This window comes from Falco cherrug, chromosome 9 (assembly GCF_023634085.1).
Source record: "Falco cherrug isolate bFalChe1 chromosome 9, bFalChe1.pri, whole genome shotgun sequence".
NCBI classification, from domain to species: domain Eukaryota; kingdom Metazoa; phylum Chordata; class Aves; order Falconiformes; family Falconidae; genus Falco; species Falco cherrug.
The window spans coordinates 11,223,238-11,243,225 of NC_073705.1; the positions used below are offsets into that span (position 1 = coordinate 11,223,238).

General features: G+C 45.2%; 1 protein-coding gene across 12 annotated transcripts in view; it reads right to left on the reverse strand.

Moving 5' to 3' along the window:
* Window positions 1-19,988, reverse strand: part of EXD3 (exonuclease 3'-5' domain containing 3) — a 290,795-nt gene that overhangs the window by 119,771 nt on the left and 151,036 nt on the right. For all 12 annotated transcript variants that reach the window (XM_055720414.1, XM_055720413.1, XM_055720415.1 and 9 more), the window contains 2 exons: window positions 13,722-13,775; window positions 11,880-12,011 (listed from right to left, as the gene is read on the reverse strand). In XM_055720414.1, the coding sequence (XP_055576389.1) occupies window positions 11,880-12,011; window positions 13,722-13,775 (186 nt within the window). The remainder of the gene's footprint in view (window positions 1-11,879; window positions 12,012-13,721; window positions 13,776-19,988) is intronic.

The following is a 19,988-nucleotide window of genomic DNA, read 5'->3' on the forward strand; positions in this document are numbered from 1 at the left end:
CCTAAAGAGGTATTTTTCATTAAGAAGTAAGAAAGCAGCTGAGTATTGTTTTTTTGCACTAAAGCTGAATATGAATGTTACTGCAGTAAGTCACAGATGAGCGACAGCATAAATTGATGCTGATTTAAATATGCATGTGCTGCTTTTCCACACTGCTCCCATTACCTTGGTTCTGCATTACCTGGATAAGACAGCAGCCCTTGAACCATCCCTCATGCTGCTTACCCTGGGATCCTCCAGCGCTTACACCACCAGTAAGCAGCCAGCAAGCCCCTTACGTGCCATTGCTCTGATCTTACAGGCGGGCAGTCCAGTGCTGTACCAGCATGGTAATTCAGGGTCTCAGCCTGAACCACTTGGTCACCCACAGCCTCCCCACTGGCTGACTGGCCAGCTCAAACTGGAAGCGAGCCCGTGTCTCTCTCTGCAGGAATGACACAGAAACCACAGCCGGCAGGCAGGCAGAGTCAAGAGGGGCTTTGCTGCATTGGTCCACAGGGACTTTTCTGCATTGAATCCCCAAATCTGTGATTCTATCAGGGAGAAAAGGAAGATGATCACAAAAAAAGTGTAAGATGGACACCTGCTACACTCCTGCTACAGCAAGTCCTTCTCCTAATTGTAAGAATTTACTAATTACACTGTTGTTTACTGCATGGACCATGATGACGAGCCTGTGAAGACAGGTGCATGGACAAAACCATAAACAAGAATATTCAGTCAGAAGCCATGGCCTGCCCTCGCCAGCCATCTCCCAGCTGAGGTGACCAAAGGGCTCTGCAAGCCCAGCAAGATCCAAACCTTGCACCCACCTCTCAGCCAACCTTTTTGCTTTGCCAGGCTGGGGCTCGCTCAGCCCTGGCTGGATTTAGGAGCACTGTGCTGCTCACGAGCCCAGTCCCACCATGACCACCTGTGATCTGGGTCCCTTTGAACTGAACCCAGGGCCAGCTTCCCGCCGCGCCCCCCCCCCCCCCCCCCCCCCAGCCAAACCCTGAAGCTATCATATCAAGTCAGCACAGAGAAAGTGCCCTGAGGGTTTGCTGAGCAGATTGACTTTCACACCTCACTGGCCACACAGAAGAAACCCAATCTAAACAGCGTAACTTTGCATAACCGATTATTTTCACTGGGGTAATTTGAGCCCTCCAGTAAATGCCAGTAAATGCCGTTGATCCAGGGAAGGCCCCGCTCAGGGGCAGGGGAGGAATGGCCCAACTGCAGGAGGCAGCCAGAGCAAAGGCTCCTCAGGGTGGGGAAGGGCTGGTCCCTGCTCTGGGATGGGTTTACTCCTGGGAGTGAAGGCTCAGTCCTTTGGCACAGGCCAGTGTCTGCACAGAAGGAAGTGCGAAGAACATCTTCTTAGTGCCCGACTCATTTATATAGTCAGAAATCGAAGTGTGCAAAAATAAGCCAAGGGAAGCACGCTGTCCAGGCTGGTTTGCAAGAAGCTGCCCGGCCTTACTTTATGTCTTTTTAACTTTCTTTTCCATGATGTCCCACATTTTGAGAGGCTTCAGCTTTCAGGCTGACTCCCCAGTGACCTATTATTCTTGCACATCCATCACTCCATCCTGTCACTGAACAGCCATTCACATGACCCTGTTCGTAGGGAACCATGTTCCTCCTCTGACTCCTCTGTCACCAACTTCCTTCTCTCCAACCACCAGCTCATTTCCTCCTGCAGGACCCTGCACAGTGATCTCCCCCTCTTTAAAGTCCATGAAATCAGACTGTCAAATTAAAACCCTAACAGCTGCAGAGATGAGTGGTCTGCCCATACTGCTGCAGGACAGCCATGCTTGCTGCCATGCCACAGGCAGGGGCACTGCCCCAGGAAGGGGCTGCCAGAGGCAGCAGTCCATGCCATCAGTACACACCCAAGACGTAACTTGCTCCTGTGGTCCCTTGTGACGCCAAAACATTGATCCATCTGCAAATGGGGACTCTCATTTCAGCCAGATCAGTCTCCACATCTGGCTCCCCACCTGCCCCCTCCCCAAGCATAAGCTGTAAACATGAGGGACAGACAAGTGGGTAGGGGACAGGGGGTGCTGGGCCAGTCTCCTGGCTGCAAGACACCTGATTGTAACTACAATCATTTTAAGGGGCAGTTCGGAAAATAAACCTGGCTGTGCTCACCTTAAACATAGGATACTCTTCAACTCCACTAAAATGCTTCAGTAGGAGTAGCTCCCCCAGAAACTACCAAGAGAAAAGCTGAGGTAGAGGTAGGAATGAAGAAATTAGTGGAGATAAGAGAAACAGGCTCTCCCCTGCATCTTCCCCCAGCACTTCCCTAAATAAAAGGCCAATTGACTCAGACTGCATATCTTGAATTAAGACAGGTAAATCACCTAAATCCACTAGTCCAGAGAAAACGTTCTGACTCACAAGAAGCATGCCCTGAATGTTACATTTTCCACCTTTGCCAAAACTCCTACACTATCATTTCTCCCTCTAAGCTATCGCTGCTGGTGTCAGGAAACTGGAGGGTACTGGGCTGCCCTCTGGAAGAAGTTTTGTGCCGTTAGGGACTTTGTTACAGATTAGCACACTCTCACATAAGCTCACTATAAAAACCTTCCTGCTACCAGGGATTTCTATTGCCTTCTTGGGGGAAGAGAGAGAAAAGTTTATCCTGAGCCTCTTATAAATGACTGATTAAATGACAGCATCCATACCTAGGTCAACAAAATCCAGCTTTGGGCTTACAGCACACAATATAGCCGTATGCCATCAAGATAACTGCAAAATACCTTCTTCTTCAAGACTGACACTATGTATGAACTGAGAAACTAATTTAAAAGTTTTCTGTTTCTCTTTTCATCAGGATAATGCTTTACCTGTCTCTGTTTCTGAAACACTGTATGATCTTTGAGATGAAAGGGTTTACAGAAACACAAAACAGTCTCTTCTTACGTCAAGTAAGTCACTTAGATCATGTACACCTTATGGGGACAAGGCTTTCTTAAAAAGCCCAAACCCTACATACACTGCTTATCATCTTCACTGTTAGTTGAAAATGCCTTTGCAGCAGTAGATGAAGGACAAAATAATGTTATACATGCCACAGGAGTCCACAGATGTATGGTTTTGGCGTAGGGTGTCATCTCATCCAATTAATAATATGAATAACAGATATAGTTAATTTTATGCCAGTAGGAAGTTACACAGTTTAATGCCTAAAGGTCTTCAGATAAATGCTGTCGAGCAATTACAGATCTGGCAAATTCTGCAATGAAGCCAAGTATGTGTAGCTCAGTGCATAATGCTGACTCAAACTAAAGCTTCAAAAATGCCTCGAGATCAGACATTCTTCTGAAGGAACAAAGGTCTGCTGCTGCTATTAACAGCTGCCCAGACAAACACTGCAAATCTTGGATGACTGCAAAATTGTTCGTTCCCCTGAAGCACGTAGCAGGATTTAATTGCATTTGCAACAACAGGACAATGGTTTTGTGCAGGATTCTCAACAGAGATTGAGAAAACATCGCCGTGGTACTACCTGTGCTACAAGATGGCCCACATCAAACTGTTTGGAAGGCTCCCATCTGACACTATTCAATCATCTTGATCTATGAACTGCAAATAAAGGTCTGGAGGCCTTCTGGATAGGTTCAAATCAATTCACTCCACCTGAACTACTAATGGAGCTAGTCACTACGTTGTGAAAACAAGAACTTTGACATTATTTAACTTTTAATATACAAGGTCTCTCAAATAGCAAGACCCAGTGATTGTATTGCTGGTTTATACGTAGGATTATCATCTTGAGAACGCACCAGTTTAAATTTACAGCCATTCAAACACTGGGAGTTGGACATCCCATCCTTACCATGACATACAAACAAAGAGCATTATAAGGGCACCAATGTCAAAAAGGAGGAGCAACTCCACAGTGTATAAAACATGGGAATTTTGACTTCTTGACACAGTCAATACACTGAACTCTGACCTCAGGAGGCACAGGGGACTGGAAACCAACAGAACTTAAATTGGCTACAAATCTCTTGTTTTCTCATGACATTTGAGAGAAAACATGGGGACAGTTTCTTTGGGACACATGGGAGTTATAGCTGTGTCACTGCCTTCTCCAGAGAGTTCTTCGCTTTCCTTACAGTCACTCCATCACTGTCACCCACTGACCTTTCATTACTTTCTCCCAGTGCACCAGCATCGCTGCTGACCAATGCACTTCACAGTCTGTCCAAACCCATGAGAGGAAGAAAAAGCCTTGTACAGAACTGTATAAAAGGACATTTACTCTGCACTACATTGTGTCTTCTTTTCTATGCTAGTCTAAATAAAAGTGCTGTTTTCACTGCCAATCGTTGTTTGCTTGTGCTGTTTCCACTGGCTAAAACCAGCATTTTTCCAGCTAGTGTTGCCCTCCAGGAAAAAACACACATTCATACCTTTCTTGCATTTAGCACAGGAGAACAAAACTAGTTCCCAGGAATAAGGATGACTTCCTCAAAAGAAAACATTTGCTGTCAGCTGAGGTTTGACCTCTAATGGCTAATTTGGCATCATCATTTTGAGCATTGTAATACATAACACCGTGAAAAATTAACAGCTTTCCCCCCCCTGAAGTTTAATATCCGCCTGCAGCTTTGCAAGTGAAAATAAGAGAAAGGAAATAAATACACAAACCGAAACCTCGGGTATAGTCTCTCACATACGTCCACAGAAAGAACCTAAAGACAACGATCTGTAAAGGAAATTTCACTGGAAATCAAGCTTTTACAGACACTGAGAAAGAAAGTCTGCAACATGAGACCGTCTTCCTTGAAGAAACACAGCTGATCTGCTGCATTCCCATATCTGACTTCCAGTGGTCTGTGTAAAACATAAACTTCACGCTAACCCTATGAAAACAGTCAACATGCTAGAGAGACAACAGTCTGCTCCGAGCTGGTGAAAGGGGAAAAAAAAAGTCTCAGGCTGTCATTCTTCCCTTGCTGTGACCTTCATGCTCCACTGAATTTCTGAAGATACTGAAATCTTGGCAGGGAAGTGTACAGTCTGTGGGAACCAGGCAGCACTGTCCGGGCTGGCTGGTGAGAATTAGGCCCAGTCGAGCCCTTTTTTGGGGGGGCTCTGAGCTTTACATGGACAGCAGCACAGTGCAAAGCAATCTACAGGCTGGGAATTTTACAAGATTGGTGCTGATTGGTGCACTCATGCACTGTGTGGCAGAGCTGGAGCAGGCAGCATGCTGCCCACCCTCGTACCCTGCATCCACGAGCCGGGGGGTTTTGCTCAGTTCCCGCTGGGAACCCCACCTGGGAACCTGGACGAGGTGCTTTGCTTCGGCATGCCCCCATGTCCCTGCAAGCAATGGCGAGCACTCACCACGAGCTCTCACCAGAGTTTATAAAGCCTTAGCGATCAGCAAATAAAAATCTCAACTGGAGACTTGAGAGGAGCACAATTTGCCACGACAAATTATCACAATCCCTGATGCTATTTAAGGACCATCGTATAGAGCCACTCCAAATAAAAAGAGCTACATCCCTGTGAATGAAACGCCGCTGCGCCAGGGCTAGGTGCATTCACGACTGAATGCTCACATTCAGACAGTCGCAGGACAAGTACCTTTTGAGGTCAATTCGCTCCCTCCACAATGTCTGTAGAGGCAGAATAATACCAGCTGTGCTTCCTGGCCAGTCTCAGCAGCACAAGTCGCAGATTACATCTAAATTGCCAAGCCCAGGATAAACAAAAAGATTAAGAGGGCCTTACCCTTTGTGTAGAACAATCACACTCTGAAGCAAGAAATCACAGCCTACGTAGTGGGTAGGCACAGGGCTGAGTTTTCAGTTTAGGTTAAGGGCTGGTGAGGAGTAAGCAGCTAACTTACACATCTGGGGAAACCACAGATGCTGTTAATCACAGGTTTTCCTGACCTGTAGGCGCTGACAAATTACATCCTATGGATGAACCTTTCATTAAACCACAGAGGCTTTCAAAATGATATTCTCTTTCTCAGCATTCCCAAGACGACCAAATCCAGCACACATGACCCTTCTTAATTCTTCATTTAGATGGTGACATGGCTTTTTCCAAAGAGATTTCAGGGCTGAAAGGAAGTAAATAGGGACGCGATGTTACGTCAGTGGAAGGCATCTCAAAAGCTGAAACGCCAGCTTCGAGAAGTGACATTTTCAAAAATTCTTTGATGGTCGCCTCAGCCCCATTACAGTTGAAGATGCTTTTTGTCCTAAGCAACTCCTGAGACAAATCCCTCGCTGTCTGCTGGGGCAGAACCATTTTACAAAATGCGTAGCCTTTAAATTCTACTGGTTTTTCACTGCGCGTGGGGAAGGACAACTGGTACATCTAAAAGAATAAAATGACTGTTGCTCAGGCCAGGAAAGGTGACCACAGAATAAAATTGCCCCACTTCCATGACACGCTAGAGCATGGAGATAGCTGCTCGGCTCACAAGTTAGTGAGAAAGATGATGTCTGGCAGTTCTCATCATCATCTGGACCGACAGAGCAACCCACATAAAAGGAACAAAAAAGCCTGCTGATCAGATTGGTGTGACAGAGGCTCATGAGAGACATGCACATTTTCAATCTAAACGACAGCTTGAGGGATCTATATTACTAATTATTGACTAATATTGCCAGAGTTCCCAGGCTGGCTTCAAAGGTTCTTGCAAAGTGCCCCAAGCACAGGGTTTCTCATCTAATCATAAGGTCTTTTTCTTTGTCCCTGCTAAATGGATTGCTCCATACTGGGCTCCCTCTGCGTAAATCAGCTTGCACATGATGAGCTTTGCAGCAATGAAATTCGTTACCTTAACCACAAAAAACCAGAAACATTTGCTGTAACTGCTAGAACACTTTTGCACCTAATTTCAAAAAAAATGGTGGTTTCCTCTCTTCCTCCCCCCTCCTCCCCGCCTACTCCTAATTCCATGCTGACACCTTTCTAAAAGGCTGGGGTGAGCGGCTTTGAAAGAGCAGGGAAAGGGGGGTGGGGGAAGATATCAGATCTCCAGACAATGAAATAAAGCAGCTATCTCACACATCCTGCAGCGCTCAGGCTGAGGTCATAAGTTAAACAGGACATCAGAATAGGTGATGTAATTTGCTTATTTAGGATCAGAACATTCAGTGAAGTGAAAGAGACAACCTATTTAAATTTGCAGATAATCCTATAATAAATGCAGGGCTGTTCAGTTGCAGAAGCTGCAGCTGGAGCCTAAAATTTTTTTCACCCTCCACACTAATTTTTGCAGGGGATACAACTGCAATCATTTTTTCCTTGCAGGAAAGCCTTGAAACCTCACCTGAGGTCAGCGTCTCATTGCGTTAGGTATTGTTCAAACAGGGTCCCTGTCCTGGACAGCTTAAAGGCTAAAGGTTAAGTCAAAGAGAGGGTGGAAAAGGAAAGAGAAGCCCAAGGGAGGCAAGGAGGTGGCATAGCCATACTGTGCGACCCAGGTCCCCCAGCCCACTCCCTCCCTTGCATAAGAGCAAAACTTTGGACTCAAAATTGAGCTGAGCAGCAGTTACACTTTTTAACTAAAGTACAGTTCAGCCTTTCTGAAGATGGACAGGCCCTTCTGGCTCCAAATCTGTCTGCAGAGCCTCAAACCAGCAAGGATTTTACAGCAGAGTTACAAACCTTTAACTACAAGGTTCTTCTATAACAGGAGTAATTTATCGGTGATCCTGTACAACACTGAACACAGTGTTTTCCCTTCAAACCTTCATGACAAATACTTGCGAGATAAAGATTTAAAGCTAACAACTTGCACTGTTTATCTCCTCAGTTTATCACCATTCAAACCGTTATTTCACCCTGACAGTGCTGCACAGAGCGGCATTACTCACAACTGAGGGCTGCCAGCCCCTTGCCTGAATTTATCTTCTTCGACACAAGTGTTTTTTCACTGACAAGAAGCTGGCTAGGCCAGACACCATACCTTAGCCTAAGGAAGCACAATGATGAGGACCCCAGGCTCACCGAGAAGGAGGGCATAAACCAAGAGGCATTGCACACGCTGCCAGGTCAGTAGATGCAGTCTATACTTGCTTCAGATGGATCTTCAGACGACACAGAAAAGCAAGATGGAAAAAAAACAGGCCAGCCATACAGGTAATACCTGTTAAACATGTCTGTTTTCAAGAGTTTCCTTATGAGACGGGAATGGAGTTCATGTCTACCTGCTGTCCTACCCGGCCCTACCCGAGTGTCAAAGCAGGCACACATGCCCTATGCACGGACACAACAGCTGAGTGAGGGTGGCTGCGGCACCAGGAGGGGTGGGCGATAACCCCTCCTTGAATGGATGGACCTGTGAGAGGAACCAAATTTCAGCCCCGCCCCCCCTAAAATTACCTAGCTGTCAGGTGTTTGTATCCAGCACTGTAGCCATCCAGTAGGTCCCCTTCTTTAGCAGGTTTGGGGTTTTTTCTTTCTTAAATGCAAGTTGTGTGTTAGAACTTCCTCCAAGTTGTCAAGAGCAGAGGATCACTGATTTTCCACTCGAGCGCATTCGCTAGCTGGCCCTAAGGCTGCTTACAACAGCCCCTGACAACTCCACAAAGATCTTCCTGCATCGTGTAAGGGACCAATGTGCCAAATTTATCATGTAAGAATTCCCCCCAGCACGCATTTCACACCACCTCTTTCTGAAGGAGCCACTTTTGGATATCTGGAAAGAAGAAAAGCTGTATACAAGATATTCAAACGTGTGCAGAGGTGACAGCCAAAAGACATTTGCATTTCAAACAGAGGGAATGAGCTTATTTCAAATATTTTAAGGCTGTGAAAATTAAGGACTTCTCGGGAGCTTTTTGCATGTCACCAAAAGACAGAACTCATCTTATTTTCACTCAGCCCTCCTAAAATGTTCCTCACTGAAGGCAACGCCGGGCCTGGCTAAAGCTACTATGCACAGGTGACTTCTCCATGACCATCACTGAGTCCTTAAAATGCAGCAGAGAGACATGCAATGAGAAGATCACACTTGGCAGGCCATAACCGATGCTACCAGCAGTAGTCTCCATTTCTGGAGCCTTTAAGCAGATCAACCAAGTCAAAGCCCAGCACAACTGAAAGCAGAAATGCTGAGAAGCCCATGGGTGAAATCCTCTGTGTGCTTGCTGCTCTAAGTCACACAGAGGTAACAGTATTTGCCATTGTTTTAACAAAATAGGGCTGTTTTTTGGCAGGGTTACAAAGCAAGCCCGTTCTTTATATCTGCGAAAGAGAGACCATCCATCCCTGCCGAGGGAGCTGACAGAGGAAACATATTTTACAGCAATCTTGGGTACAACATTGAATTGGGACCTATTTTTACCATGTGCTCTGCACTACACGCATTAATTGTTACAGCAACAATATTTGCTGACATATTCACTCAAATCATTTACAGAATAGAAGCCCAAGAGACAAAACAAGCCCTTGCTCCATGAGACAGAGAGAGTCAGGCAGGATGCCACATTGCTTCCTGTGACACACAGAAAACGCTTATCTACAATGGATGACCACAGCCGATAACCCATCCCGAGTGCGCTGGCAAGCACAATGGGGCTGGTCTTCGCTGCCCGGCCCACAGGTCAGGCACTGGCCAGCCAAGCTCCACGAAGGCAAGGCAGGAGAGTGGCCCAGGTTATGAATCAGTATCAGCCAGCCTCCTCCTCCTCCTGCTGAGCATGTAAACAGCAGCATTTGGGTGTTTCTGGAGCCCTGGCCTGCACACCACCATCGCTGCCCGGCACGCCACCATCGCTGCCCTGCTACAGGGACAGCCGAATCGGTCACCCATTAGCAATTCACCAATTCACGTTCCTACAAGGAGGTTGCAGACCTCACAGCAGTTTGCAGGCCCTGAGGTCTGTAACCTGCTTAAAGACCAGAACAGGCAGGATGGAAGGCAGAGCTCAGCAGTTTTAAGTATCTAGCCTCCATCCTAATTAAGGCCAATTAGGTTTGCAGAGAATTAGGATGTTTTAGAAAGAACTTACAAATGAAGTGCAGATGTCTCTGTTGGCCACAGTGGCCCCAGAGCACCCTCTTAAAAGCAGAAATTTGCAGTTTTTGACACGGGCAGTCAATACTCCGCAGTTACGCAATATGAGCCTCCTCACCCTGCTGCCCACCACTCACCCCCTCGCACACAGACCTGTGAGAGCTGCGGTGCTGAGCACTCCGCGGTAACTGCCTGGGCGTCTGCTGGACATGTGCAGCTGTAAGAGCTTGGATTCTGCTCGAGAGCAACAGCAGCGTACTAGCAAAACGTGTAGTCTGTAGAGGACAGCTGAACACAATCAGCTCCAAAATGCCAAAGCCTTAAATGTAGGTAAATATATGATTCAGGACACAAGAGCAGTTTGACAAATAATAGCATCTTCCCATGCCTAGCGGTATAAAACATGCAGCTGTTCTACCACCACAATTTACAGGGAAGGCATTTCTCCTGAAAGTAAGCAAACACTTAGTATATATTCCTAGCCAGATTGATTACCTCTATTTATATTGTAAACTAAGACAGCATGTACTAAAAAGCCATATAGTTAAACAGTTCCAGACTCCAGATCATGGGCAAGTGGTCAGTTTTATATCATATGCTGCACAGTCTTCTGCATTTATTACAGAGTTTTCTGCAGCATGCTTTTTTGTGTGTGCTTATTCTTGTGGTATTTCAACAACCATCAGGAAGAACACTGCTATTTTATGGGATCTCAGGGAATCGGAGAATCCATAAGGTTTTTTAAAGTTTTTTTTAAAATAGTAAAAAGCCAGCACGCCACTACATAACAACAGCAATCTGTTCTCGGAACAATAAAACCGCAAGACTGAACACAGTATCTTATATCTGATTATATACATTTATCCTGAAGTAAGATCAGCCCATGTTATGTCGATCCAATCTGCACCGTGTTACGTCATTCTCCTCTTACAGACAACCTGCACAGCTGGACAACTCTCATTTTCCCTATAAGTTACAGATACAGTTTCAACAACCGACATCAGATATAAGCAGAGGTCTAACAAACGCTCTCTGGTGTGCTTGCTCAGAAGTCATTGCTATTTCTACAACACTTGTGCAGTTCCAAAAAGCCAGGAGACCCCGCAAGCTCGACCACAAGGCACTGAGCCAGACTTCACTGAAGTGTTCAGCTGGCTTGTTTATTCCTAAGAGAAAGCTCCTTTTCTAGCCAGATTTGCAGTTTCTTCTTTTTCTCTCTTTAAATACTGATAAGATGAGAGATGTTGGTTTATGTTACGGTTTTTGAAGGGATAAGTTTCAGCGTGTTACTGTAACACATACAAGAGTGAAATTGGAAGAGATGGAGATTGAGCTAACACAATTAAAATCTCTTCCTAACAACAATCCACAGATACCCACTGCCAAACACAATCTGGAGTCATCAACTAGCATGGACATGAATTAACCTAACAGCTACTGAAAAAAAGAAAAAAATAACAGTCCAAAAAAAAAAAATCCTCCTATTAAAGTAATTAAGTGTTATCAGAATCACAGAGCCATAATTAAACATGGTTTATAATTAAAACAGCATGTGTCCTAGACAGAGAACACAGCAACAAAGAGTCTATAACCATGATAGTCAATGCCAAAACACATGCCAAGTATCAAAAATCAGAAAAACAGCAGTTTCTAGCAAAGCTGCAGATGCAGTGCCTCTGCTCTCCTGACTTAGTCATCAACACTTCTGACGGATGTTAGCACACTCAGAACTCCTCACAGCTTTGCAAGATGTTGCCAAAGTTCAAGCAGAAATCTTGGGAACCAAGTAGAATACACTCAGCGCAAGACCCAAAAAGCTGAAGCACTGCCTGCTGTGCATGAAACAGTGAGCAGGCATGAACTTAAACAAGCCTTGTCCTACCTGGCAACGGCTGAAGATATCTGCCAGGGATACTTGAACGTTGAAGTGCTTCAGAACCTGCAGGGCCTGTTCCTTTGCCTTTTCTGAGCAGTTCACAGAGAAACACCTTCCTTCTGCTACCTGGGACTGCAGCTTCAAAAGACAAGTCATAAACCGAAAAGACAATAAATGAGGCACTCTGTGCATCATGATCTGTGGGTTTTTTCCTAATACACTCGGTTTAGTTTTAATTAAAAATAGTATTTGGAGTTAGTATGTGTTTACATTCTATATTTTCATCTAAGAAGCACAATGGGTAATGTGACAGGTAGCCACTGCTGCAATAGCTCAGAGACTACTGAAACACTGAAGAACTGCAGCATTTTATATGTGAAATGTGATTGTGCAAGTCCCCTTCAACTTACAATGTGGTGGTGCAGTGCTGACAGGGGTAGTAAGAAGAAACTGAATTCAGTCACAGCTTTCCCAGGAGACCTGCCCGGATCACACGCAGTATGCAAAAGCACAATGATGGAGATGATGCCCAATGACAGTTTTACCACTTCAACCCCTCCAGTTTATACACCGTTTCACCCGGAGTTCACTGATGGCCAATAGACTTGCAGTGGTTGATGTGGTCAGCCCCTTATGTTTGTTCCACATTTAGCAGAGAAATTTGTATCCGGGATCAAACACTGTGAAGTTCCAGACACCTCTTTATGAACATGATGAGTACTCACAGTGAGGTGGGATCAGCTACATGGAAGTAGAGAAGCCTAGCAGAGCCATCCTGTCTTCATGCAGGGCATACAAAGGGAACCAGACACTTCCCAGGACAGTATTGTACACTGGGAAGCAGTTATTTTCCTTTTGCAATTCCTACACAGTACTTTGAAGTTAAAACTTTGCCAAATAAGATTAAGCTGGATGCTGAATAACCTATTACTCAACTGTAGGCTCAAGGAACCACAGCCTGGATAAGAACTTGTAGTGTGGCATGGCTGCACTTGTCTCACAGTGTCTCACCATGAGGGGAGTTTTCTTCAATGCTCAGCTATTATGTAGGAACTCAGCAACCTATATTCTGCAAATACTCCAACCAGCTACTACTAGCTAGTCCTGAGCTTTTACATGGTAGTTTGTTACAAAGAATTACTGCACTCTGGCTCATGTATGCAATCCAGAATAGGTTCACTGTTCCAAATGAATTTTTGGGCAGTAACGAAGTGCAAAGGACCTGCAACAGGCATCATAACATTGCAACCACTGCCATGACAGGTTCAGTGTATTTCCACCAACACTCATGTGCCATGAAGGGCTCTGAACATCTGGTGCTGAGAGTAAGGTTGGGTTTTGCTTTGGTTTTTGTGTGTATCTATAGGAACAGAACACCTCTACAGCTTTGACTGGGACCCACGTTTGGTGGCTTCCATTCTCTCCCTTCCAAGCTTGAAGGAACATCTTTTAAGTGTTGAAACTATGTCAGTGTGGAGCCAGTCAGTAAACAAGAATCTTTGTGATAAAAAGCATGGGAATTGAGCTGCCTTTCACCTGCCAGTAAGGCCAAACAGAAACACTTTGTTCTGGATTGCTTGGCTCGATTTCCACCCCCCGCCCCCAGTGGAGAGCAATCACTCTCCTCACTGATGCAGTACTGAGTATAAAAAAAAATTCACCCCGAGCTTTGGTCATTCAGAACAGCAAACCTCTCAAGACCCTTAATGTAGTTTTTAGTGCAGAAAACATGAAAAAGCCAAGCCAGCTGTTGCATTCACATCTGACTTTTCCTCTTCTCTACACTGCACATCCCAGACCACGCAATGATACAATGCCAGAAAAATGCCAGAAGCTCTGAACACTTACAGTCTGATATGGGAGCCCAGAGGTTAAAATGACTCTTCCTTCCTGTCGGGCAATCTGGAAAAAACAGTAAAACCCCATAATTAACATGGACTGAAGTTACACTGGATTCAAGCTTTCCTTTCAGTCAAAGCAGAGAGAACATGAACCGGCAATAACGAGGCTTTCTCTCCAGTGTCGACATATGCCAGGCCAAGGGTGTCCAGGTCCGGTTCAGCAATACGCTCGTGACAGCGACAGAGCTCAAGGTATCGCTCACTGACATGTCCCCTCCCTGCCAATACCCGCCTTGCCTCACATGTGCTGGAGCAAGCTACTTGTGTATCTGCACTGCAGATGGCCCAGGGAACTGACCACCTTAAAATAATCCTACCAAAAACCTTTCTATCTATTTTTTTTCCCCCTTAACTCAGACTATTTCTATTTCACCAGTCTGGTTCACAAAGAAGCAAGCAGTTCTGCTTGCACAGCAGTGCACAAGAGAGACAGGAAAAAATAACGTAAGAAGGTAATTCCAGAAAAAATATATACCACTAAATGTGTCTGCAAACATTATAGACATGAACAGAACGATACTCACTCCACTCCTTAAAGCCAGGATGGTGTTACTCTCCCTGCAGCCCAAGAGCAGACATACAGAAATCACACACCCTTTCCAGGCTGCAAGGAACATCCTCCGTCAGAGTTTATCACCTCCTGACATGCAATCCTGCATGTTTATCTGAGCTCTCTTCCTTCAAGGGAAAGGTCTGTGCTGAATTATCAGGGGACTCATTACCCGCACTTCTGACCTTCACAACAGAATACGAGACACTTTCAAATAGTTGGGTGCCAAAAGGAGATACTAAATCTGGAACTGCAGTTCTTCACAAGGATGGAAGTGTGACTGATCCTCGTATGATTAAATGACATCCCTCCCTTCCACCCCTTCACCCTCTCCTGTAGGAAGGAAACAGTTTCATGGCCGTAGTGACAGAACGATTTTCATGTGAACCAGCACTTAGCTCTGCTGGTGCTGACAAGATACTGGCACACTGAGGTAGGCACAAGGTTCTATCTCTTCTGTGGCTTGGATTCCACTGGAAGCCTTCATATTTTTCTGATTCCAGATGTGTGTCATGGAGGTCTCTCTTCTGCATCAGTTTCAGAAGCTGTCTCTGGATCGCTCTTTAACCCTGGCAGAAGGACACACTTGGCATCAGAGTCCTGCTGCACTTCCCAGACAGTCTGACACCACCAAACACAGCCAGGGAACACAGAAAGAAACAAATCAAGACTTTTAAACTCTGTCTTGGACAGCTGTTCTCCTAAGACCCACTGGACCTATGGCAACATGAAACAAGGGGAAGAAGGCTCTGAAGGCACAAACTGCCCATGCAGCCAACTCAGCAACCACTTTTTTTTCCTGTCTTGATCTTTCAGGTAGCCACTTCCCTCCCTTTTTTGTGAAGTCAGTCTTTGGCTGCCAGTTCTGCACTGAGAAGGCGATTGGCAACATCTTCTAAAGCACATTCCTACAGGCAAAATTACCAGATTTCTTTCAAAATCAACCCTCTCTCTCAAGAAAGGAAAAAATCTCCAAGTACAGGAACCTTGAAGTGGCAGCAGAGACATGTCATGCTGCGTGCAATCCTACTACACCCAGTCTGGGGTACTGAACAGTCCTGCCAACAAACCACCCTCATGGCACATGTGAGAGAAGTCCAGTAAGGCAACAGCAAATGTTCACCACAGTGATTTGCCGGCAAGGGAAAAGAGATGTGAAATTCCTTCAGACCCATGTGTGCTTCAGGGTAAGCCTGAGGATTTCACAGCTGGAACACTCCATTCTGACTTCCTGCATCCAGGGTTAATTAGTTCAAGCTTGATAAATCCCCTTATCTAAATGGCTCTGCAGAGACAGGCAAAGAATATCAAATAAAAAGGAGAAAAGCAATAACTCTTCCAGCATGTTTTTCTGCCTCTGGAACAACGACTGGAAGAAGCATGCAGAGCCAGAAAACCCATGTGATAGCACACATCTGACTGAAACCATGGAGGATGCATGCTGGAGAAAAGGGCAAAATTTCTTCTTTTCCTCTGAAAGAAATAATGGAAGGCAATGCTGGGACCATCTGGGAGATGTGTGCTTGGAGAGGCAAATAAAAGGAAAAGAGTAACCAGAGCATTGGGGTGGGTGTCAGGGACTTGTGCTCCATCCCAAGTGCTGCAGAGAGGGCATTGGCCTCAGTTACACAATCTATTAAAAAGATAATATCAACTTCCTCTGGAAAAGGCTTAGACCTTCTGGATAGAAAGAACTCCCTGACAACTCGGTATTATTTAGCCCTTAACATGCCTGTCTGTTTACCCAACTTTCATCTTGCAGAGATGAATGAACTCAAATGAATTACTATAAGAGAGACCTGGAAGGGCAACAACTGATGAGAGCGAGCAAAGAGAGGCCCTATGTTTCGAAGCCAGCACCAGCAGCAGAGTGATTCATGACGACCTAAAGGATCCTGAATTAAGGCCAAAGAAGATTTCAAAAAACAGCTGCACAAGGCTATAGATTTGTAATTTAAAATTTGCCAAGTCTGTGCATGACATGTTGGGCAATGCCACATTTCCTTGAAGAGGCAAACTGCAGTACTCCCTTTGCAAGGTAGCAGTCCAGGAAAAGCTGTGACCCCCCTTGCAGTGGCAGAGGTGAAGCACTGATCCTGAGCCTAGGCCAGCAAGGTCCCAGTTCAGACAAAAAGGGAGTGGACAGGAAGCATCTGCTCCAGGATGCGTGCTGGAAAAGCACCCAGACAAGGCTCTACTAGAGAAGTGGATCACAAACCTCAATCCAACCCTGAAGCCTCCTACCTGTTACCTCAGACTCTTAAAAAGAACTTGATAGCTATGAACACACTCAGCCCAGGCCTGCAGCGGACTCGCTGTGCTGCTCGTATTTCAACCCTAAACTTCTCTTCAGCATTCCTGAAAACTACAACCTGTACAGAGTTACTGCATGGTTTCGTGATGTGGTCTTAAGTACCACACCAAAACCACTGCCAATTTCGTTTCCTAATGTAGACCTATTTGTGTCAAGGTCTCCCATGAAAGACATTCTCCTCTTGCTGTCCAAACATCAAAAGCAGAGTCTTGATCTTAAAGGCAGAAGAGTTCTTCATCCGTCCTCTGTGAATTTACACTGCAGACTGATGGGGAGGTAAAAAGACAAGCAAACCTGAAGAACATCGTTTACATCAAAAATATGGAAAAAGACATTCAAAGCTGAGACAACATCAGAGATTAGATTCCCCCATTACATGATGCTCTGCTTACTGCAGTATTAGAAATCCCCTTTGTGTCCCATGGCTCCAAACAAGTCCAGTGCAATTTAGATCCAGATGCACATTGCTCTAACTGGCTCCTGAGATCCATCCTGGATCAAGCCTGGCCCTCCTCTCCGACTCACTGGTTCACCTGGAGTTTTGGGGAAAGTAGGTGTAACCTTGAAAGGGAACATTCTACACCATGGGAGCTGCAGGAAGCCAGTTCTACCAGCCTTCTGGTTATTATCACACTTCAAAAGATAGTTTTTGCCTTGATAGGTTTGCCTTGGCATGCAAATTATTCTTAGAGATGAGGATAATTTTGAAGACCAAGAGCACAGTCCATTAAAAAAATAAAACCAACCAACCCACAACTCAGTGGAAGGGGCTCTGAGATTCCAACAAGCCTCTCCTTAAAAATTAGTGACCTAAGAAAGTACGAAAATTTTCTTATAAGTTTCTGCTCCATCCTGAAGCACAACACTGCAAGATCTGTTGTAGTCACTTCAGGCTGGTGAGTGATCCTTTAAGGTTAGTATGAGAAGCATCCCACTGCTCTACCTGATTCTGCAAAATTACAGAGAAAAGAGGAACACCCACTGAAACTTGCCTATCTCCTTCCAATTATCCACCTAGAAGGCATAAAAGATAGGTTTAAGATTCTCTGCAAGGAGAAGTTTGCAGAAGACAAGCTGGAAGACCTGGCTAGAAAACACAACAGGCATAGGAGGTGATTCAAGTAAAGAAAAATGTATCAGCTTGAAATAACACGTTGCTTATAGGAAAAAGGACCAATGCAAAGGGTGGCTGACTCCAGTAGTGGCACCTGCACACAGAAGGATGCTGTGTAAGACTGACCGAATCTCTGCGTTCTTTACCAGATGGAGGCATTCTTTTACCTTGGGATGGAGCCACGAGCCCCCGGTGAGGAACGGCTGGATGCATACAGCCCTTCTCCCAAGAGAGGCCTCCCTGTTGTGCCACACAGGCAGCCAGGCTTGGGTCAGCCTGGGCCACCACCCAAAGCCCTCCAGAAGGGCCTCCTACCCGAGGTGCAGGACTGGAGCAGTGCTGCCAGGCAAGGACATGTTTCAGGGAAAGCATGTGGTGAATCCCCCCTGGCTCTCAATGCACAGGCTGCTAAAGTCAGGTAAAGGAGCTCATCTGGTCCAGCACATCTGGTACACATTTTATTCCCCAGCTGCATACCTGCTTTGCCAAACACTTGCATGCATAGTGCTACAGCAGCTGGGATATAAACGTAACACGGTGAAAATGTTACTGCCACCCCAGTGAATGAGAAGACTTGGGAAATGTGACACAGCACCCTTACTGGGGCACAGAGCTGCTCTTCCCAGACTGGCTGGTGCTCATGAACAGAGGGTAAAATGTTTTTGTAAGGATGGACTGTGAGCTCTTTGCCTTCAATAGGAGGACAGATTTAACCAGATAAATTTTCAGTATGAATTTCTACTATTTTTCCATTTTTAAAGATTTCCTGTGTCTGCACTTATGACAGGTAACTTTTAATCAGTCACTTCTCCAGTCAAGTCCTAATTAAATGGCACCATGAAATACACAGAATGCAAACCAGTGTCATCTTGCAGCATCTAAATATGGACAAATGAGGGGATACACTGACTCGTGGTGTCAGAGGTCCTGCTCTCACAGGCTGGCAGATCTGAGATTGCAGATCTGGGATGATAAACTCGCCATGACAACTGTTGGCCAAGATAAAACATTTAGCCAATAATAGCAGCACCACACAAAGCAGTACACAGGACACAGACTTCACATTTAGCCTGGGAATGGGGTTTCTCAAACCGATCACTGCCACATGCATTAGTCTAAAAGGAAAAATATAAAAAAATCCATAGCTGCCCAAACACAACCTACAAAGCTCTAAGATTTTTAAGTTTGATCCCAAATAATAAAGGGTGAATGACAAGACTCATCTGCCTACCAACACTTGAAGTCACTTTAACAAGCAACAGGAATGATAACAATAAGGAGCAAATGCCAGGTGATTCAGGAGTTCTTGACACAAGGAGATGTACACTATGATTGATAAATCATTTTAGTGAAATGACTTTAATGAAGACCAAACACTAATTCTGTACATACTTATGTGTTCCTGGTGACACTAGTTTTGAATCTGTGTTGTGCTAACACCCACACCGTCTACCCTGTATTCAGTGATGAGGATCCAAACCTTTCTCCTGGCCTTTGCAATAACATTTCCAAGTTTTTGGGCATAGGGTGGTCAAGATTCAACTTCTACTAAATCAGGACTAGCCAGATATAAGGCAGGGTGGGAGGAGTCTATCTTTATCTTTGATTATCCAAGCACAGATCAAAGGCCTGCAATACAGTAACACTCCAAGGGCTTTTGATAGTGAAAGGATGTTTGTCCGGTCACCATAGAGAAAGCAATGTAAAACATCCTGTCCAGAGCACGATAAGGTATCAGGATGAGAAGCGGAGACGGGGCTCTGGGGGAGGCAGTGAGAACTAGTTTGTTTAAATGACTTGTGTAAGTTTGGCAGAGATGAGATATTAATTATTTCTGCAGAAGTTTGAGCCTGCCCAGGATTCAGGCCAAGCAGACATCTGAAGAGGAAACATCCTGTGCACCAGGCCGGGCGATCAGTGCACATTTGATAGCAACACACTGTGTGGGCTGGATATCTCCCTTTCTGGCATAGTAGAAATATGTCTGAAATGAAGAAGCATGTGTCTCTTCTCTGAGAGGCAGAGGGTCAAAGTTGTTATGTGAGTCCAGATCAATGTTCATTGTCCCCATGTATGTTAGAGATTCTTCCTTTTCCAAATGTTTCACTGCAAATTGTGGCTGATCACCTTTGAGCCATCTCACAAAGTGGTAGCCAGCTAGGATGCTACATGGCAATTTATTATGGAAATCTTCCATTTCATATTGAACAGCCATCTTTTGACTGTGGTTCTGCTC